At 34.9% G+C, this 23908-nt stretch overlaps 1 protein-coding gene across 1 annotated transcript; it reads left to right on the top strand.

Moving 5' to 3' along the window:
- The first annotated feature begins 3092 nt into the window (after positions 1–3092).
- Positions 3093–4701, top strand: LOC109065838 (ADP-ribosylation factor-like protein 4C). The gene is made up of 2 exons (XM_042763617.1): positions 3093–4102; positions 4134–4701. The coding sequence occupies exon 1, from the start codon at positions 3468–3470 to the stop codon at positions 4044–4046; it is 579 nt and encodes a 192-aa protein (XP_042619551.1). The 5' UTR covers positions 3093–3467; the 3' UTR covers positions 4047–4102; positions 4134–4701.
- Positions 4702–23908: the final 19207 nt, after the last annotated feature.

Raw genomic sequence — 23908 nt, 5'->3', positions numbered from 1 at the left:
TCATAAAATTTAATTTGTTGTTGCAAGTGATGGCCCATGTAAATCCAATGCGAATTTATCAGTTGAACACTTTTTTCAGTCAAAGTTAAAATAAATAAATTATTGAATTTATACGTTTTAACTTTGAATTAAAAATTTAAATGTAATAAATCATATATTTAAGTATTATGTGGGAAATAAATGTTAAAACTATACGTTGTGGAAATTAATTATGGTGCCATAGCTAACAGCTGTGCTGTTGTTTTTCTAGCCTACATGTATTTGTATCCAATTTGCATTTGTAAGAGTTAATTGTTTAATGTTACACTGAGTGTAGATATCATATTCCTTGATATGTTGATAGGATGAAATTGTGTGACAAAACTGACTCCAGTATAATATATTAATCTGGTCGCAGTCAAAGTGCAACACTGAACATTATTATAAGTAAAGTTTGTTTTATTGCTGTGCCCAATTAGAGTTTTACAAACCTACTTGCTATGTGCGAATTCCAGTCTTATCACTCCAGCATAATATTTCTCACTGCTTGACAGGCTCTCCCAACAAAATTTATGACCAGTGTAAACAGTCATCACTCTGGGTTTTACAAAAATATGCTTACATCTTACCCTACTCTAGACATAGGCATGCAGGCGGCATTTTTCACATCACAAGTCTTTCATCAATGCCCTCTGTCTGGGGGATCCCTCGTCTACTGACAAAAATCTGAAAGATGCAAGTGTGTGTGTGTGTGTGTGTGTGTGTGTGTGTGTGTGTGTGTACAATATAATGAACATTTGCAGTCAACTATGAAGATTTTATACAGTTTTAACTGTTTTTCCAAAGATACAGTCAAGAAAGTGTGTGTTTATCAATGTGTCTGTGTTTGCTGTGATATGCCATAAATAAAATGTGTTCTTTCTCAGGTCAGTGAGTGCTTAGGTTTTTTCTCCTCAGTTTTTTTGAAGAAGACAGACAAATGGCTAGCCTCAGCACATTGCTTCATTTTTCATTCTCTCCATGCTAATGTTAAAAAAGAATATGTTCTGAAATAGTCTATAAATTGTAAGATTTAAATTATAGCAGTCGATGACTGAATGTTACATTCTGAGTCATTTTACTGCCTAAATAGATAAATGGGAAACTAAATAAGGCCAATAATCATTCCCAGTAATTTCTCCTCTAACATTTCCATCACACATCTACCACCTAGTGGACAAACAGTTAATATAAAGGACTAAGTTTTACTCAGACAGGCCCTCTAAACATCCCAATAGAACATATAGGCCTATATATTTTGTCAAAGTTAGCAAATGATGATTGTATAATATCTATAAACCTCACATTAACGATTGTCATATAAGATGTCTGTGAGTTTTTGATTAATATAGCTGAGTAAATTCTTGTAACTTTTCAGTCTATGATAGGCCTAGTTTACCACAGTAGGCTACTCATTTTTTAATAGTAACAGCACTGATCATTGGTTTGGAATACTTAAACATATTGATTTGTCAATAAAAACTAACCTAAAGTACTTAAAATTACTTTTCCTATTATAAAAACTGGATATAGAAAAAAAAATTGAGTACTTATTATGGACGCCAGGTGGCGATATATATTTAAAAAAAATAGCCACAAAGTAAGCCAGAGACGACTGAAATTAAATGAGAAATATAATGTTTGAGAAAAGATTTCAGCCAGACGATTTACCAAACTGCCTTAGACACGCAATTAATATATATATATATATTTTTTTTTTAAGGATTTCAGATGAATTGTGGAAACAGCCTATTAGCAGCTTATTATAATTCAATTCTTATTATAATAATTTCAGCGACGCGGGAAAATGCGTGTCTAAAATTGGCTTTTTTTGGACAAATCGGTACAGTCTCGTTGACGCACCTTAGTTTCTGGACGAATGCCTCCCATCTTCCACGAAAAGTAGAGAACACTGTAACCTGTGCACAGACTGCTGAGGGGGTTGTGTGGAAAGCCATTTAAACATTTAATCCGTTAAACTATACTATTATTTTACTAAAACTTATTTTATTAAAGCTAAGCTACTTGAACTTATTTTTATTAATTCAGTATAATTTTCAATATCACTATAGGCATAGCCCACTAGTAATTATTTCAAAACTATCCCCAGCTGGCATATGACTGACCTTCAACTTTGAAATACAGTTGAAATGTCAGTTGTTGTTTCAACGTTGAAACACCATTTATACAACTTTTAATGCTTTATGATTGATCAACTATACCAGAGGTTCCCAATCCTGGTCCTGGAGAACCCCCAACACTGCACATTTTAGATGTCTCCCTATTCAAACACACCTGATTCAACTCATCAGCTCATTAGTGAAGACTCCAAGACCTCAAATGTGTGTGTCAGATAAGAGAGACACTAAAAGCGTGCAGTGTCGGGGGTTCTCCAGGACCAGGATTGGGAAACACTGAACTACACTAATCAGCAAGGGTGTAATGGGGCTAATTAAGGAACACATTATTTTCACTACATAGTGTATTATATATATATATATATATATATATATATATATATATATATATATATATATATATATATGTGTGTGTGTGTGTGTGTGTGTGTGTGTGTGTGTGTGTTGTGTGTGTGTTTTATTGAACACTGATGGAACATCACATTTTTGTGGGAAAATAAGCCATAAAAGGTTTTTTTGGGGGGTGGTAGTATAAGCTAAAGTAATACTTTAAAACTTAATATTGTTCGTAATTTTTGTTATTTTGATAAATAAAATAATTGACTTTGTCATTAAAATGTTCGTTTTAAGGATACAAAAAAAATTAAAACTCTTTGAAGGAAATCCCATATAGCTTTGCAGTAGTCACAATAAATATGATAATATATTTGTTTCACTATATGGTGAAGGTTTTTAAGGTGGATACACAAAACAAATATCTAATTATTAAGTAATAATTGGCTTTATTATTGAAAAATAAAAAGATAGGCAGGACTACTTACAACTTTTCAAAAAAATAAGTACTGGTAACAAACATTTATATTGGTTAGTTTAAGGAATAAATAGTTTGCCATAAGTGGGGTTTGTTTTTCAGTTTTCACATTAAATGCGGGCGGAGTTTCTCCAGTGTGAGGAGCAGCTGCTGCAGGGCCACTGCTGGCTTCCATTCATTACCATATACTCGCTCGCTTGTGTCCATCACCGCATGAGTAAGCGCGCTCATGCCTAAAAGAGATCTCTGATCACATTCATTCATCGCTGATGTGGGAGAGACTGAACGCCAAGCCGTCAGAAGGAATTTTCAGCAGTTTGTGGTGGGAATATTGATGTGAGCTGTTACTGCGGAGACTCTCCGCTCATAGAGGAGTGTTTACCGAGCAGATCTCTCGCGTACTGCAATGATCGCTTCATCACATACAGTCTGAATTTGGTCGATTCGCTGGGGCCGACGGGGGCTGCATTGGTTTTACCCCTACTAACGAGGAGATCAAAATGGGGAACAGTTTCTCCAACATATCTGCGTTTCAGTCCCTCCATATAGTGATGCTTGGCTTGGACTCCGCAGGGAAAACCACGGTCCTTTACAGACTGAAATTCAACGAGTTTGTCAACACTGTGCCTACAATAGGATTCAACACGGAAAAAATCAAGTTAAGTAACGGCACGGCCAAAGGAATAAGCTGTCATTTCTGGGACGTTGGTGGACAGGAGAAACTCCGGCCCTTGTGGAAATCTTACAGTAGGTGCACGGATGGCATTATTTATGTGGTGGACTCTGTAGACGTGGATCGACTAGAGGAGGCCAAGACGGAGCTGCATAAAGTGACCAAATTCGCTGAAAACCAAGGAACGCCGCTCTTAGTAATAGCTAATAAACAGGACCTGCCGAGATCTCTGTCTGTGGCGGATATAGAGAAGCAGCTGGCGCTCCAGGAGCTCACGCCTGCGACTACATACCACATTCAACCGGCCTGTGCCATCATCGGCGAGGGTCTTCACGAAGGCATGGACAAACTGTACGAAATGATACTCAAACGACGAAAAAGCCTCAAACAGAAGAAGAAGCGGTAACTCTCTACAAAGCCTGCACCTGCCTTTTTCCATTGCTGATGGTGACTGGGTTTGCCATTTCAACGTTGCACTGTTGACATTCATCTGAATGGTTGTTTGTTGTTGAGCTGGATTTATGTTGCATGTGATCTTGATGGCGCAGGTGAACCAAAATGTAAAAAACAAAATGGAAATAATTTGTTAAAAGGGCTGGTCCCGATTAAGCTGCCATTAATTTGCATAGCCTGGTCATAAGTTTGAAGGAGTTCTCTACTGAAGCACTGTGAAAACGCTGTAAGATTTCATCGAATGCTTGATATCTCATTTTGACTCTTATGGAACATAGAGTGAACTTCGGAGAACATTGTCGAGAACTGTAGCTTCAAAATCCCAAAATGAAATTGAGGTTTGAGGACCTTGTAGTTCACAAAATTACTGTAACTTCACAGGGCCTGAGTGAGTATGAAGTCTCGTGAAGACATCTAGATTCACAGGAACTCTGAAGAACAAAAGTGATGGACTGGGCATTGCCTGTGACACGGTCTACTTCTAAGCACTTTTTTTCTTACCAGATAGTAGTGTACAACACTGTAGATCAGATATTAGACTGTCAGTGTACTACAAAGTCGAGATGAATCCTGAAGTATTTTTCAATTAAAATGTGTGTTAATGCAAACACCTTATCTCATGTTCTTTATCAGGAAGATGTGAGGGTTAAAGGTATTTAAGGTGAGTGCAGCTGTATCATGGATGAATCTCTCACCTGTGTTATAGGATCATTGGGAAATTTCGCAAGTATGAACTAATCATTTGGGCTTTTTCAGGCTCTGTTATAGGGGAGGTAGTTTTGAGTCTACCAAGCTTTCCGTAAACACTGAAAGAAGCCATAAAGCAACAGAATGATCACTTTTCAATTGAGCTAGCTTGGGTGTTTTACCTTCAGCACATTTGAATTGAACAAACTCATTAAATTTACTAATTTTTGTGCAAAAATTGTGTGTTTGGATAGCCATCCCCCTTTGTTATATTAGCTTAAGTGAATAAGCCCCCTTTCCAGCCATGCTGACAATGGTGTCTTTCTATCCCATATAACTCTAGGGTTTCATCCCAAGAGGAAAGAGATGGTCAGTCTTTACAAAACCCTCATTTAAAAAAACCTGTCTGGTCACGTACAACCACAATTATAGTGATAGGTTGTGGGCTTGCCTGAATTTTGGAATTTGACTAAATTTCCAGGAAATAATTATATAGGCTAACATTATGTGCGTTTGTTTTTTGAATGTGGTCTTTATTCATTAAACTCAAACATCAAGCCAAAGTCACACTATAAAAAACATACAAGTTTAAAGATGCCTTTTTGTTACAAACTGAAAAAGTATTTAAGATCATTAATTCCTGATTAGAGGGGGTAGTTGGTAAAAGTCATTTGTCTTGATTTGATATGCGAGATGATAAGAGCCTCACTATACATGAAACTTTGGTAAAGATCAGGTTTCACATGGGGCTTTTGTGGAGACAGAAGGCAATTCCCTGAGGACCTCCAAATGGGCAGCAGAAGATGATGCCATAATGAGGTCATCAAGGCAATCTTTACAGTCGTCTTGTCTAATAAAGAAAACATCTAACTTTCTCAGTTAAAGTTCAGTACCATGTTATATGTTCATAGTGAATCAACAGTATCCAGTATATGACATATTTAAAAATAATCTGTGGATGTGAGGAATATTGTATAGTATTTTAAATGCAATGTATACATTCAAGTCAATTAGGATTAAACACACCTTCATAAAAACGGAAATAGGTCAGCACTTTTGAGGTCAGCAAAAACCACATTAACAGATCTTTCGCAACCTTCTGTCGGAAGCTGTTTCAACCAAGATGTATTTTTAATAGATACTGTCTTAGTCACACATGATTAAACTGTATAGGACTTGCTCTTACAAAGACTGGAACGGTGACACAAATAAGCAACTGCTGAGTCAGAAGGAAAAGCTTAAAATATTGCAACAAAGATTTTAATGTTTCCACATTGCAGTCATACAAGCTTCCACACACTACATGGCTATTCTGCATGTTAACTAAAACTGTTGCCAGAACAAACAATTGTTCTGAATATGATTTAAAACTGATTTAAACTCCGTCCAAATCAGAAGAAACCTAAAGATTGTTTAAGAACTTTTGAGATTTTGTGAATGTGTGCATGCTTTAATGAGTTAAGTGTGTTTCTAAGTGTGTGTTCCTCCACGTGGTACATGCTGATGGTCTGTTTTCTCATCTACAGCTTCTGTTGGATCTTATTGTCTTTAAGGTTGATTATATATACATATATACATATATACATACATACATATATATATATATATATATATATATATATATATATATATATATGTATGTGTATATGTGTATATATGTGTATATATGTATATGTGTGTATATATATAAGTATATGTGTATGTATGTATATATATATGTGTGTATATATATATATATATATATATATATATATGTATATGTATGTATATGTATATGTATATATACTGTATATGTATATATACTGTATATGTATATATATGTATGTATATATGTATATATATATATATATATATATATATATATATACATCAGAATCAGAAGAATCAGAATCAGAATGAGCTTTATTGTTACACATACGAGGAACTTGTTTTCAAGATAGAAGCTCCGCAGTGCAACAGAATGACAGCGACAGAACAAAAAAACACATAATAAAAGAATGAAAAATACAAAAAGTACAAGTAGGTAAGGAATGACAATATACAAATTGACAATTGTATGGCAGGTATATTACAATGAGCAGTTATGTATGTACATGTATATTATGTGCAAAAAATTTAAGTGTACACTAAGTATGTGTGTTAGATAAATAAATGTATATATACCACAGAGCTTGATATATATATATATATATATATATATATATATATATGTTATATATATATATATATGTTAATATGTGTATAAAAATGCATATTAAGCAGCCCATTTTAGCTCTTAGCTCTCTTGTCAATCAAGCGCAAACTTCTGCCCCTATATGCGCAAATTGTGCTCAGGAGGTGCCCAAAAGAAAGAAAAGTGTGAGATGTGAGTGAGAAATCTACGGAGGAGGGGAAAGCTGTTTACATTTCCCTCGAGAGGGGGATGGGGTGTCTGTGCCTGGGACAGGGGTTTGTGGCTGGAAATCTCCAGGATCCTTGAGGGAATATAGCCCAACAGACAGAAGAAACCTTCAGTAAATGGCTGCAAATCAATGTCTGTGTCCTTCCTCTCACGGGAGAGAGAAGTACAGAATGAGAGACACAACCATCAGGCCTGTATCACCATAATTCAAGTATCAAGAAGCGTTACTGGCATTTAGCATTATAAAAGCATTATAAAAGCAAGTGTGTGCAAAAACACTCAACCTAACAGTCTCTAAATGACATATTTTATCATGCTTTTAACTGAATGTCAGTACAGTGTCAGTACAGCTGCAGAAAACAGTATCAAAAAGTCTGAACAAGCATTAACAATCCTAAAACAACAACAGATTTCAAACCACTTATTTTGTCCATTACCTTCTCAAGCTCTGCGGTTGGGAGTCTCCCATTGGATTTAGGGTCAGGTCACCCTCTTTTCCCAGCATGCATGGCTGCACATGCAGACTTTGCTTGGGGCGGTTGTGTCTGATTCAGTGTAGAGGTTGTACAGTGCTTATTTATCATCCAATAGCGTAAGAGAGACATTTATCAGATTATCTGAAGTGAAAAAACGTATAGTAAACTCTGCACTACAATGCTTATAAATCACATGTTGTGTAATATTTAAGCTATTATTACCTTTCAAAAGTTTGGGGTCAGTAATATTATTTATTTATTTTTTTTAAGAAAAAATAAAATGAATAATTTTGCTTAGAAATGACACTTCAAATGGCTTGGCTTGATTAACACGTTGCTCTCTTGCTCACTGTTGGCAGCACAGAGAGAGGCTGCTGGAACACTCCTCCCCACCCCCACACCACAAAATACAGCATAATTAATCTATGAGAAACAAAGTGTGTAAACAATCAAAATCATATTGCACCAGCAGTCACAAAAAGACAAATTAATTAGGTCTTTAATCTAATGACAAAGGGCACCTGTCAGACTCAGAATAAACAAACAGGCGTTTGACATCAGCAGACCACTGCAACCCGCGAGCAGTACTGAACCGCTGGAGATCCACACGGCCCTCAGGAAAACAGAGCAATGAAGAAACCATCCATGATACATGACTTTATTCTTTATTCATAAAGCTGGATATGAAATATTAGCTCATACATACATGCTTCAGGCATAACAGGCTTTTGAAAAGCTTCCTTCTCTTATGTCTTGACTTTGTACCATCGTAACAGAAACCACAAATGGATATTTGATAAGTGTGAAACAGCAGCTACACCCAACAGGCTTTTTGTTCTGGGGAGAAATCTGGGTCACATCCCACACCAACCTATTCTAATGTTTTATGTTTTTAGGCCATTATAGAATTATTTAATTGTTTGTTCTTAGTGAGATGAGGCTGAACTATAACTTTGGGACACTATAGTATCAGGTGATTAAGCTGAATTTATGTTATCATGGAATATTTCAGCCCTTAGCTAAATCAATATCACTTTCGGCATAATGTTAATTACTGCAAAAATTGATACTGTATGTACCTCCTTTTCTTTAAAAGAAAAAAAATCTGTGTTACAGTGAGGCACACATGGGGCTAATCTGTAAACTTTAAATACTGTCTTTTTAGCCACAAGATATAAACAATGCGTGTTAACAGGATTTAAGCAAAAAAAAACATGGCTTAATGCCTAAAAGTTTAAAATCACCTATAAAACTATGAGCCCATCTTTTCAGCTCAAATGATACAGTTTTAGCAAAAGTATTAATGTAAGTACTTTTATAAAATTATAAGCTTCACAATGATTTCCATTGTAAGAGCCTCACTGTACTGTTGATTTTTTGCTAGTCAAATACATACACTCTCAGAAATAAAGGTACAAAAGCTGTCACTGGGGTGGTAGCTTTTCAAAAGGTACATGTTTGTACCTAAAGGGTCCATTTTGGTATCTTAAAGGTACATATTAGTACTTAAAGTGTACATATTAGAACCTAATAGGAACAAAAGGACCCACCCCTGTGACAGCTCTTGTACCTTTATTTATGAGAGTGTTGTTTGTTGTAATCAACAATTTGCCACAAATTCTGTCAATTGAACTTAACGTATTGAATAAGTATTGAATATTCATTGAAGAGAAGCTGTAGGCCTCTATTAGTTTTAGCAGATAATACTGCAGGGCATCATCTGAAATCTTATCTCATGAACCGATTATTGATCATTTCTATGAAGACTTTGTGTCTCGTTTTGTTCTTCTACTTTCCTTCATTAGCAGACATTTCGATGCCACCTCCACTTTCCTTGAGAACGTGAGACGGCCACTGATGTGCCTTCAATTCTCAGTGGCCCAAGCTGGGGAACTTCTTTCAGATGGAAATGGACTGTTGCCCTGCTCTCTATTGTTCCCTCTCTCTCTTTCTCTGTCCCACCCTATCTGACTCTCTTCTATTCTTGTTCCTCATGTGCTCCTGTTCTACTGAATCAAACTCAGCAACAAAATGTTTTTGCTTTGCAGAACACAATGAGTTCATTTTTTGTAACACATTTGCTGGACACTAAAATACCATTTCCCACACTGTATTTCTGAACTCTAGGCTGTACAAATGTATATATATGCCTTTAAAAGTTGATTGTTCCATTGTTTAACAAGAACTTCCTTTTACCACTTTCATTCATTAATAGAAACTCATTACACAATGAATGTGAAAAACCAAACCAATCAAATCCAGCTAGAGGTTGTGCTGGTCCTGCTTGTTATTAGATGATTACACTGGTCTAAAACTGCATTATTTTAGTGATCAAATGATTCGTATCAAATGCCTTGTATATTAATAAAGTATCATTAAATGTCCATTTAAATTTTTCATTTAAAATAAATACAACAAGATTAGTATTGCTCTATGTTCTTCAGTTTCAAAAGTCAATTATTCCTATGAATGCAAAGCTAAATTTTCAGCTGCCATTATTTCTGTCTTCAGTGTCACACGATCCTTCAGAAATTATTCTAATATGCTGATTTGCTGCTCAAGAATATTTCTTATTATTATAAATGTCGAAAACAGTTGTGCTGCTTAATATTTTGGGGAAAACATGATACGTTATTTTAGTATTCTTTTATGAATAGAAAGTAAAAAGAACAGCATTTGTTTTAAATATATATATTTTTTGTAACAATGTAAAAACATTTACTGTCACTTTTGATCATTTTGAATAAAAGTATTAACTTCTTTAAAAAAAAAAAATCTTACTGACCCCAACATTTTGAAGAGTATTATATAGTCACAAATCATTCATAATCTCACGTAATGTTGCTAATTCATTCATTCTGTCTGAGAAAGTATGTTTCATGTTTTAGTGAAATAGAAATTGCAAAATGTTCGTAGTGATGAAATTTAGAAGAACCATTTTGGAGTCCTTTCAATAAACTTTTCTTAAAAGAACCACTTTTTTCTTAGTGGAAAGAACATTTTAACAATTTGAAGAACCTTTTTCCACTATAAAGAACCTTTAGTGGAATGAAAACATTCCGTGGATGTTAAAGGTTCTTCATGGAACCATTGATGCCAAGAAAGAAACTTTATTTCTAAGTTATTCTGGCTTATGCCCAATATGACAGACAGTCAAAAGCCCTACTGTGAGATCCATGCAATTTTGCAAACACCAGTGTGTTAGATTTCTCAACAAAACCAACATTGTCTAAGTGGGGTGATGCAAGCCTGTCTGTCACATCTCCACTGACGTGTACAAGATTCTTTCAGATAATAAAAAAAAAACACAGAAAACCTGTCTTTCTTCTCTAGTATATTGCTGTGCCTGTGATCAGCTTAATATTTTGAGTAGACAAGTATAACGTGTTATGTAACATAATGCATATAATGATCATCATGACTTCCTCTTTTGATTGTCTTTCCCACAGCTCATCACAGTCATTCAGAGCTAAATGTCTAATGTTACTGTTCAGTGCCCATTTTCAGCTTGTCCATTAAGTCTGGATTTCAGTTGAGTTTGGGGGATGGTCAGAGATCTGCACAAAAATGCCACTTACTTGGGGGTTGAAGGCCAAGCAGCACTATTTGTGAAAAGTGTCACAGGTCAAAGGTTAAAGTTCTACAAGTCTATGCATGGTTGAGTAAACAAACAGGCTTTGAACACATAAGTCACACTAACGCATGAGAGAAAGACATGACACAACATTCTGGGAAAATGTAATCATTTGTTAAGCTCAAAAAGACTCAGCTTTAAAGAAATACAAAAAAAAAAAAAAAAAAAAAAAAAATTAAACATCAAAGAGCCAATCAGGATTTTCATTTACATTTATTATGTAAGTGTTGTAAAGGTTTGAAATGAATTCAATTTTATTTTAAGACAGAATAAAAAAATTGTATATTTTTCTTGGTCTGTTTTGTATCAAAAATGTCATATATTTAAATTTCCAGAGTTCAATATTGAAATTTAGTCCTTCACTTTTTGTTGTTGCTGTAGGCTATTTAAAGGTAAAGGACTACATCTGTGGCTGAAACATAAAAGAAACATCTTTTTTTTAGGCTACTAGCTAAATTAAGAGAGTGATAGTAAGATAGTAAAAAATACAATACTTTTTTTTTTTTTTTTTTTTTTTGACAAAGCAAAATCAAACTTAACTGAAAGAAAAAAATCCCAAAAAGGACTAAAATTATTAAATGGGGACAAGTCATTATGTTTTAGTCCAATCCAATAACATGAACTACCATTTTTGGGGAACAGAATATCTTCTCTTGATCAAAATGCCCAGAACAAAACATTAAAGTTTTTATGTACAGTGTAGGCTCCACGTTTCATTTATTAACAATTATTGGACCTTGCCATACCATACCATAGTTTGGCTCACAGTATGACTAAACATGATAATAGACAGAATTTAACACTGGAGAGAAAAAGAAGACATTAAAGTTATTGCTTGTTCTCCTTCAAAAGTGTCCATGGCACGTTATGCTTACTTGTAACAGTGTGTGGGCTGAACTTCTGAGCACTGTGTTCTTCTGAGAATCCCACAGCTCTGTCACCCTTTTCAAAAATGTAAAAGATTTCAAAACGTTCACAAATACCTAATAAATAGATTGATGTTTTTTTTTTTTTTTTTTTTTTTTTTTTTTTTAGAGGTCATTAAAATGTTGGTAGGTTTTCAATTATTGCAATAGCAGTCTTGCTTTACAACCATGGTGCATAATATACCATGACCATTGGAACTGTTGTTTTTTATAAGTTGCCTAATTTATAACCACTTCTGTTAATAAAATGTAAGCATGTATGATAAGCAATAACTTAAACTAGATGTTTGGTGACCAGTCCTAGACTGGCATGGAGCCATAAAGCATCACATCTCCACAAAATCAGTTATAAATGCATGTTTAATGACTGCACTGGATCAGTCTGCCTCATTATCTCCATCTAAACTCTTCCACATGACCTCACAGCATGGTGCAAATTGAGTAAAAATTCAGTGCAAGTGTGCAAGACAAGAAACTTTTATATAGAAGCCTTTGATTGTTTTAAAGGGGAGGAGAGATGCTGTAAGTAATAAAGATGATCTGCGATTTCTTCATCCACAGCATAAAATATTTAAAATCACTCAGGCTAAGAACACTAGAACACAAAGTATGCATGGAGATTGAATCCTTCACATACACTCTTAAAAATAAAGGTGCTTCAAAAGGTTCTTCACAGCGATGCCATAGAAGAAATTTTTTGGTTATAAAAAGAAGTTTTGTGTGAAAGGTTCTTTAAAGAACCATCTCTTTCTTACCTTTTTACAATCTGAAGAACATTCTTTCACCACAAAGAACCTTTTGTGATACAGAAAGGTTCTTCAGATGTTAAAGGTTCTTTATGGAACCATTTAGACAAACAGGTTCTTCTATGGCACTCACACCTTTAAAAGCTGATTCTGGCTTAATATTCGTTGCATTTCCACATCTACAGCAAAAATGCAGCAAAATGTTATATCAATTTACTACTGTTCTTAAGTTTGGCACTGGTAAAAAAAAATCCCTAAAAAAATTGTGTATATAAATGACTTCTTAAAAATCTGTTTTCAAATAAGTGGCCCATGCAGGTGACTGATCCATGAGTGGCATTTATTCGTTTTGACCAACATGATTCCCCTCAGCTGAAATGTGAGAGAGAGGCAGAAGGATCTGGTAATGACATACAGCTTTGTTTATGATCAGCCCACTTTCACAAAAGTGAGAGGGAAGCAAGAGGTTGACATGGCAACCGGTCCATCTGGTCACACTCCAGCTGTCTTGAGAGAATCATAGGGTTTCAGTGGGGGAAACTATTCACAAGAACACTTCGAATGTGAAACTCTGTACTCCCTCTGAAGCTACAGATATCACTTAGTATATGTTCAACAAACTAAAATTAGACAAGAAAAGCATCTTGTAAAAACATAATCTATTTTATTATCTTTTTTCAAAAACATCTCTGTATTATAAACTAAATGCATGTGGTTGGACAGACTTGGAAATTAACATTTCCTTTGTTTTTCAACTCTTTTCAAGTCTTTTTTGTGTGCTGTCAAATTTTAATTCCAATTTGATTCCTCAATATGATTTTCCTAACTTTATAATATGACACCACATGCTTCTGTTTACACTACTTTCCAATTTTCTTCAGCAATCAAAAAGTTGCTTTATAGTCTTATGCCATTATTCTAGTGGCTGTTCTGTCAGGAAATATCTTCTGTGGTCATGCCATCTTTCTTCCATGAGCACAGATTACATCTTCACATGGATCTACTGACTCTTGTGTGGTTTTCCCTGTTTTGTTGGTAACAGTCAACAGTTGTTTCTTCTGCTCCAAGCTGCACAGATTGCAGTTGTTTCTTTACACAAAGAAAAACTATGTAATTGTTCTGCGTCAAAGATTATGTTTCAGACGAATAAAGACACACTGTCTTATACACTCTCCAAAAAAGGTACAGTACAAAAGCTGTCACTGGGGTGCTACTCTTTTAAAAGGTACTAATATGTATTATTTCTGTTTTAATATATACTATTTGAGCACTAATATGTACACTTTAGATTCTAATATGCAATGTACCAATATGCATCCTTAAGGGCTAAATAAAATACAAAGGTATACCTTTTGAAAGTGAATGCCCAATGACAGCTTTTGTACCTTTTTTCTGAGTGTATATAGCTTACAGTGTGTTAAGATTCAAGCATATTACCATCATTAGATTATTATTTTTTTTAAATGGAAAAAAAGCAAAAGTGATCATGCAACAACATTTTCTTTTAATTCCCTCTTGAATTAAAAAGTAATCTACATATTTTTAAAAAACATTTTTTAAATGAACAATCTATTTGGCTCAAAAATATCTGGGCTGGGATTTCTAAATGCTTTTCCAACCATTTTTTCTCCCCCACTGGATATGTTTTTTCATCATTTAAAGATAAACAAATAATTCATCATTTGTTATCTTTAGCTGTGACAGAATTGTGTGTGGGAATGTGTTTCATTTGGCATCTTAAATGCCATTAGTCAAATGCTGACCATTCATCCACACTTTTTGATGACTCTGAAATTTATTTAGCATATTCTGTGTAAAATAGTGAGAGCGCTAGGCTGCTAGCATTGCTAAATCAATAGCACGAGTCAGTGGTTCATTGCTGATGCAAATATTGTGACTAATCTGTGTGCTTTAAAGATTAGACATTATGCATTTGATTCAAAACGTACTATTGGTTAACAGCATATCTGTTCAGATAGAAAATATACAAAAAATTCCAATGAACCTAATATTGGTTGATGAATATTATGGTGAAAAATTTTATGAAATAAGTTAGTAGGAATATTTCCATTCAGAGCGTAAACAACTTGGTTGGACATATTAGTGAGTCAAGCTAAACAGCACATTTAAATTGAATCAAAGGGATGAAAGGCATTTCTCCAGCATCATATAAATAAAAATCTAAAGCTGCTGACTTCTGAAGCTCTGAAGAAGGTAGAATGGCCTTTTTTTGCACAAAAACAACAAGGGCGAAAAGTAGACAGAGAGAGAGAGACTCCTTGTACAAAGGTTGATTCATGGCTGAGACACTATTAGTCAGTAATAAAAGAACAACTTCACCCTGATGAAATCTGGGAGCTGGTGGGGGTGGAAGCGATCAAGAAGGTTGGAGATTCTGCCAATGTCACAGGAACTCCACCTCAATGCAATGCAATGAGTTATGTAATATTTCTGTCCTTATTATATTGGGGAGGGCTTGCAATAGTGACTAAACTTGGAAAAGTCAGGAAACAATCTTCCTAAAGTAAAATCTACACCATTATCCCTGAAAAAAAAAAAAACAAAAAAAAAAACACATTAGACACTGGAGACACAGTATTTTGCTACATTAGATTAAATGATGGGTGGTTTTGGGAATTACAACAAAGAGTTCTTTTTTTCTTCTCTTTGTTCTTCTTTTCTTTTCAACCACTCCCTCTCAGGAAGCAATTCCCACACACAGACAGCCTCACTGAGACTTCAACCCTGGTCTTTGTGGGACCAGAGGGTCAGAGGTGGTCCTGAGGGGTCCCCAGCTGGAGAACATAAATCCAGACAAGCTTTGACTGCATGTCTTCTAGGCTGCTTGGTTAATTAGCTTTTTTTATTTTGGCTTACACTGGGCTACATGTTCTCAATGAAATAAATATGCTTAAAATGCAAATAAAATACAGAGAACATTACATATTTTGACCATGTAAAATGTAAATACTATTTGTAGAATTTATTCACGTCATTGCAGTGAAATTGTGAGAGCACTCAGACATGTCTTAGCTTGCTCCTGCAATGTTTGTGTTCTGAGTCAAACATTATCCAGTCTGAACAAGCACTCTGGGTGTTTCTCAATGACAGGGTGTAGCAATAATAAGAGCTTGACTTTCATGAACTTTGACTTTCATGAACACATGTGTTGTTTACATTTGACAAACAAACCTGAAAAGCACACATCTGGCATTTAATTTAAAGTAGAAACAGTAACTAAGTGCACTACTGTGATTCATGATGTCTGTTATCATGCCTGTATTATTTATTATTTAAAAAATCAGAAAACAGCTTATTAAATAGCTAGCTAACCTTTAGTTTACAGTTGTTTTAAATATAATTTACCACTATTTATTGAAATGATGTGTGCAAGGTATCAAGAAATGAAATAATAGCTAGCTATCTAACATTAACATGTTAATGTATATCTGATGGTTATACAGAAGATAGACAAAAACACTTCAGCACTTGAAAGCACTTTGATTGAAGCAACATCTGGAAGTGGATGCATATGTAATCTGTCAAATGACAACATTTATTTGCGGTGAAGTACAAAAAGTGTTTCAAAACTTGTCGACAGCTAAACCTTTTTCACATTAACAATATTTATATTAAATGTTGTCAGATTTACATAAAAGATAATGATAGGGATTTGTAAACCACATCAGAATGTGGTTTATGAGATCATGCTGCAGCAGGAGATCCAACCATAATGACATCAACCCCACAGCTCCTCTTTACTGTAAACCGTTCTAAAGCAAAGGCTGAATGATAATGCCTGATTTAACTCTACCTGTTGACTGTCCAAAAATAGCAGGTATATTTACAGATAAGTATAACTGATAAACCCGATAAGCCCAAAATTGCACGTTGAAGCTAAAAATATTTTGAAAGAGATGGAAAAGATTAAAGATAAGGAAATACTAAGTGATATATCCGCACAAGCTGTTCTACAAATCCCCAGCAGAACAGATAAACTATTTTTGACCTCTTTGTATTTTTCCATTCCAGCTTGCACACAAACTCACAGTTACATAAATTCTCATGGCTGAACTGAAATGTTTCAGTCCTGATTGGATTGTATCAACTGGTTTGTCTTGAATATGAGAATGTTTGCACAGCCTCTATAGTCAATTATCTGTTCGTTGCGCCATTGACGCAGTAATTTCAATGGCATGTTGCAACAGACAAAAGTGTGTGTATTTATTGCATATAATCCAGACCCACCACGCCTGTTCTCTGTTCATTCATTATGTTTAAGGAATTCGGTCTGTTTAGGTCAGACTGGAATCTTTGGGTGTTTGCCATTCATTTAATTACTCAAATCTCTGTGTCCTCCTTCCATTTTATTTTGTTTGTAAACAGTGCTTTGGAAACCAATAGCTACACACTCTAAGCGGCTGTTCACATAGAAAGCATTATTGCATTTCACTACTCTGTTTCTCTAATGGTTTTCTAGGTTAGACTGACGTGCTTGACAATGTCGCTGGTGTAACATTAACTTAATGATAAAGTTTACACATTAACATCCCCAGAGGTGTACGTAAGGCTGATCTGTAATCGTATTCATGACACCTCCACACACCACCTCTTGTGCCTTTATCTATCATTTTATGGCACTGACTAATTTTGTAAATTGATGTATTTTAATTTGACCATGCTGGAATTTTATTCTAAAACATGGAAACACTGAACAACTTTGTACTGTAAGTATTACAATTAAGCATTATCATTTGACAAGAGCAACTACAATATCAGATGTGCTGATTATGAGTCTGATATTGTGTTTATACAGTAGTTCATAAAGTGACGTGACGTGACATACAGCCAAGTATGGTAACCCATACTCAGAATTTGTGCTCTGCATTTAACCCATCCAAAGTGCACACACACTGTGAAAACACACCCGGAGCAGTGGGCAGCCATTTATGCTGCGGCGCCCGGGGAGCAGTCGTGGTATTGCCGGTCCGAGCCTCGAACCCACAACCTTAGGGTTAGGAGTCAAACTCTCTAACCCTTAGGCCACAACTTCCCAACTTAAAGACATTAATACTGAGTAACATTTTAGACACAGTATTGATAATCAGACAGCGTGTCCACCAAAGCGTTTTATCCCGAGGCTAGCATTTTTTTATTTTTTTCAATTGTTTTCAATGGTAGCCAGTAGTATGATGGGGCGCTGAGCTAACCAATCACAGTGGAGGAGGGGCAGGACTAATCAGTGTTCTTGAACGAATTGGTTATGTGAATGATTCAATATTTTACTTGTAAAGTCTTAAATGACTCACTCATTATATATTATTTTGAAAAAAAAAGTATTTACTTCACAATCATTAAAAATATGTTATTTTATATGTTATGATATAATATGAATTTGTGCAGTATGAATGTAATTCAGAAGTATACTACATTCGTTATTGTCATGTGACTACCATTCACAAACCCTGTGGCCTTATGGGATATTAAAATAACTATTGCATACACACTTCAGAAACTCACCGATAGTAGTAGGTCATCTGGGTACTTTTTGGCACCTGTTTTATGAATGCTTTAAATTCAGACATACTACTCACATACTGTTTTTTGTATGCAAGTATGTACAGTATATTCAGATGCTGTCTGAATGTGTGTGTTTTTTCCTCACTTGCTTACAGATACTTTTATTTTACATTAAAGCAGAACAGAAACCTCCCAAACATTTCTCAAAATACTTCAGCAGAAAAGCTTTAAATATCTGCAAGTTATATTTCTTTTCAGCATCACTTGTGTCTTCCTCTGCATTCAGGTTCATTTCTCTGACAGTAAAGCTGAACAGATTCAGAATTCTGACAGTTCTCAAAATATACTGGCACTTCAGCAGAAAAGCTTTTATTATCTGCCAGTTAAATAATTTCTCAGGTTTGTGTCTGTGAATGTTCCCTGTGGTAAATTGAGTCCATCTGCCAACATCGTAGATGTCTCCATCCACCACTCACTGGCATTTATTAGATGCCTGTTTTCCCCCTCCCCCTCAGTATGGCAAGCTTATGTCTGTTGTCAAGACAACAGCTGCTCCTCCCTCCTGTCTCCCATTGGCTGATACAAACATTCCATAAGCAGCAAATCAATCAGTGTCAGTGATGGGTGTTAGGAGCATTTTTGTATTGTTCATGTGTCTGGACAAATGTAAACATTAATATGTATAAATTTGGTATAGCACAACACCAGTTTCCATTAGCATGACCCTGCAGGCCTTTGATTGGATACGGTCCTGTCTTCCGTCTGTGGTCTAATCCCATGATACATTATTTTCATCAAAGAAACTGCATTGTTTGATTGTTTGGTATAGAAGATGGAAGATTTGACCTACTTTTGACAAAAAACACAACACCTCACAAGAGGGCAAGTGGCCACAAAGACTAAGCGCTTACTAAAGCATGAACTGATCTCAGTCACTGCACTAAAACATAAACATGAATGCTTGCTGAATATCAAATTACAGTTGCAAAACAAAAGAAGCTGTAAAGACCTGCAAAATTGATTGTACAATCATGCTAACCAATTAAATTGTATTTATTAATGCTATACTGACTGTAATCACATTATCATGATAAAAAAATATATATATATTTGAGTGTCCAAACAGGTGACTATGTAAAACAGATAATGAATTTATTAGCCACAACTAATAAAACAGAGTAAGTCTTCATTTTGAATTAAGTCCTGAACTTCTCTCAAAAAAGTCCAAATAAAAAGAAGGGGTGGTTTTTTTAATGTATATATTTTTTCATATGTATATAGATTTCAGTAGTGTTTTACACAATGTTTTAAAAACCACAAAAGATTAAAAGTTATTCAGAGTGTGTCAGTGTTAACTAAATAGTTAAGTAAAACTAATAAAAAGTTTTCGGTAATTTAAATAGGTTTATAGTTGAAATTAGGCTTAAAAAGGTAAAATAATATATATATATTATGAAAAAATTTAACTAAAAAAAATTAAATGGAAAATGCTGGCTTGGCATTTGACAGTAAAGGTATATCACTTGAGTACTCAAAGAATAAGAACTGTCATTATTTATCACTTTTTTTTTTTTTTTTTTATTTTATTCTAACCAAAATTGTTAAAAGAAATCACTAGAAAAACATGATTTCTCCAGAAAAACTAAAAAAACTAAAAAAAAAAAACTAAAAAGCCAATTGCCCTGAATGTCATGGAATGATTCACACACTGGCATAAACCAGATTAATGTAATACAGTAAGAATGAATACAATTGAGAATTAAACACAGTTGTATTTCATAAAAGACCCTGCATTTAGAAGTTAATACTCTGTTGGTCTTTGGCCATGGAGGCCAAAGCAAGGTCGAAGATATTCAGATCTGCAGCTGTGAGCTGTAGCTCATATGATCTTGTATTGTGGTATGCTCACATCACCTCTGGAATGCTGCTCCATTCAGTGAACAAAGCTTTAAGGTTCATACACCTCAGAGGCGAGGAGAGTATCGATCATGTTATGAGTTACTGGAGCAGCCTGACCAGCCTGGGAACATGCTGAAATGAGAAATGTGAACCACCTTCTTATTAGTCAGATTCAAAAGCATGTACTGTACGAAATGAGACTTTCTTTCTTTCTGGTTTGCACTGATTCATGACTTTTGAATATATATATAAACATATTTCTATATATTTTTAAAAACACTTAAGGATGAATACATGATTTGTAGCTTTATATGGCAACATTGATTCTAAAATGTATCCTTGACATGTGAGAGTGATGGAATCTGGATAAGTCAAAGTCCATTTTGCATATAGACTCAGAGTCCAAAAACAACACTGAACAGCTGTAACTGTCATTTCAGACATGTCAGTCTGGGATTTAGACTTGAGGTGGGTCTTGCGGGGGTGGAATGGATCAGGAGATTCCAGCCATTCCCTCTGGCTTTGGGGCAACATTTAAAAGCTTGACTTCCCTCTGAACCCCACTTCCAATTACCTTTTGGCTGTTGTGGTCTGTCTGTCACGTTGACTCCAAGCTTGAGTTTGACTCTGCGCACGCATCCAGTGTGAAATCTGTTCATTCAGCACAGTCTGACTCCTGTGTCTCGCAGTCAAGAGTTTCTCGCGAAAGTGCTCTGTAATCCAAGTGGCAGATGGTAGTTTTCACAAGTGCTGTTTATTAGATAAGGCTGAAATTTTTTAAACCTTTAATAGAAAATGACGTACTTAATAATACTTATGTGACTGACAACAGATCTAACTGTAAATCATTGATGTAATTTAAAAAATGTAGTAACACTACTTTAACTTTAGATTGTCAAGGTTTAGGCAGACTTCCCTGCTTCATCTGAGATTATCTTCACCATCAGAAAGGTACCAAAACACCATGGTATTGGCATTGTTTTCCTGAAGAGGTCAAGTGTGAAACAAAGCTTATCTTTTTTTTCTGCCTCCTACTGGTCGTATGAAGTATTACACACATTCACTTCTCCGCCAACCTGCATCTAAAAACTTTCAAAAAGTATGCTTATTAAACATAAATCACCACAAAAGCCCTTAATTTCAAACATGTAAACGTGTAATGTATTACTTAATAAAATGAATAAAACAGTACAATAACCTATTTGTAATAAATAACCTATTTGAATACATTTCAGGTTGGTTCTGCTGTGTCCTGTTGAATTGTCAGTTTATGTAACTATCTGTTAACAGCTCGCCATCTAGTGGCCATAAATAAAACGTGCAGAACACCTCCTTCAGAAATAAATCGAGACTGAAGTTATAAAAAGCACTGATTCTGTTGTTGTAATAGGACGGGGCAAGTTGTCACACATTTTAAGTGAATTTTTCTTAAGGTAGATTTAGCTTCTGTAACCACATGCTGTAACTTAAACATGTTTATGCTTCATCCTACATGTCTAACAGATTAAATCATATTCACCAGGGCTTCTCAGATATTCATTAACATTTAGACTGTGCAGCTGTTATTGTAACAGTAATGTTACAACAAATATGACTAACAGTAGGCCTGCTAAATAGTAAGTAGCACAGCACACAATCCGAAATTATGGACAATTAGACATAAGCAAGCAGCATTTTCTTATGAGATTTTATTTTTATACAACCTTTCGGTCAAGCCATATTTCACATGTTCTACAGAAATATAGATCAGTATTACTAATAAATGTACATTCAGAACCTCTCGTCTATGTGCCAGACATTAGAAATGTGTGTGCATTTGCGTGTGCATGCGTGTGCTTGTGTGTCAGTGTTTGTGCAGCATTTTGTAGGTATGTAGTGGTTTTTCATGCAAAGCGTAGCACTGAGTATTGCTTACTAAACTACACCATAAGTACAGACTTCAAGCCTGAGCCAACTAAAACAGGGTCCAGCTGTCAGTTTGTCTTTGGAATAGACTGATTTGTACAATCATTACAACCTCAACTAAGCACATGTAACAATTTAACCCATTGTGTGGACAAGCAACTACAGCCACTGAAGTCTATGAACAGACAGCGCTGTTCTCCTACGTGTCAGCTGGTGGTACATTACAGCCTAACACATGCTTAGATTTACAAAACTAGCACAATATGCCTGATGAAAAGGAATGAATAAAGCAACTGACTTATAACAAACAACCTGCCTATCTGGCAGTTGTGACCTGACATCTGAATAATATAAGTACTCAATACCAGATTTTGTAAAAATAATACAGCATTAATTCGGCACATTGAAATATCAGTTACCATGGGCAGTCTACACATATACAGTCTAGTCAGTACAGTTTATATAGGATTATGGAACACTGAATCTGAAAAAATATTCAAGTTATAATGCACTGATACGTAAATGGAATGATGCTATTGCATTGTGGCACAAACACTCCAATGGCAACACCTGAGCACAAATCAATAATAAATAAAAACAACAACTTTGTCATGATGATTAAAATGTTGAAACATTCTGCTCTAAAGTTTCCCTCTTCAAATGAGATCACATTGAGCAGTAGACAAAAGGCTCCGGGAGTCTGTGCTGCAGTTATTGTTCGACTCGTGATTGTCTGGTAATATGAGTGAGATAGATACATCAGCAGGGGTGCTGCTATGGTTTCTGGGCCCCCTCTCCCTCGTGGGCCCCTTGGATTCATCCTAACCTCCAGCCCCCCCACCCCCATAATGGTGCCCTGTACATCAGTAGGTGTGCAGTAGGTGAGCTGTGAACTGATCACAGTCTTTTACATTCAGTCACATTTATATCCCAATTATATGAGACAATAAAAATAAAATAAATAACAATAAAAAAAAAATAAAAAAATAAAAACTGTTTGAATGATAGTTGGTGTACTTGGAATTGTCACTGACAATCTGCATTTTGTAACAAAGCATTAGATTTAAAAACATATCTCTGTGCTTAGTAAGGGAGTCGTGTAAAATGTGTGAATGAATAATTAATGTTAATTATTATTATTATAATTAATGTGCATTTTTATTTTTACATATGGTAAAAGGATTTTAATATACACTACTGTTCACAAGGTTGGGGTTGGTAAGATTTTTTAATGTTTTTGAAAGAAGTCTCTTGTGCTGAATTTAGGTTGAATTTATTTGATCGCAAATGCAGTAAAACAGTAATGCTGTAAATTATTATTACCATTTAAAATAACTGTTTTCAATCTGTCCCGTGATCCTTCAGAAATCATTCTAATATGCTGGCATTCTAACATTTATTATTATTATTATTATGATCAATGTTGAAATCAGTTTTTCTGCTTAATATTTTTGTGAAAACTGTAATTCATTTTTTCAAGACCCTTTGATGAATAGAAAATTCACAATAACAGCATTTATATAAAAAAAAAAAACCTTTTTATTTTGATCAAATTAGAGCATCCAAATAAAAGTACTTTTATTTATTATTATTATTATTTTACACACACACACACACACAC

Source organism: Cyprinus carpio, chromosome A9 (assembly GCF_018340385.1).
Source record: "Cyprinus carpio isolate SPL01 chromosome A9, ASM1834038v1, whole genome shotgun sequence".
NCBI lineage: Eukaryota > Metazoa > Chordata > Actinopteri > Cypriniformes > Cyprinidae > Cyprinus > Cyprinus carpio.
Note: the sequence above shows the minus strand (reverse complement) of the source record. Positions and strands in the feature narration are given on the sequence as shown.

Excerpts from the sequence above, each read along its gene's own strand:
- LOC109065838 (XM_042763617.1), top strand. The coding sequence starts at position 3,468 with ATGGGGAACAGTTTCTCCAACATATCTGCGTTTCAGTCCCTCCATATA.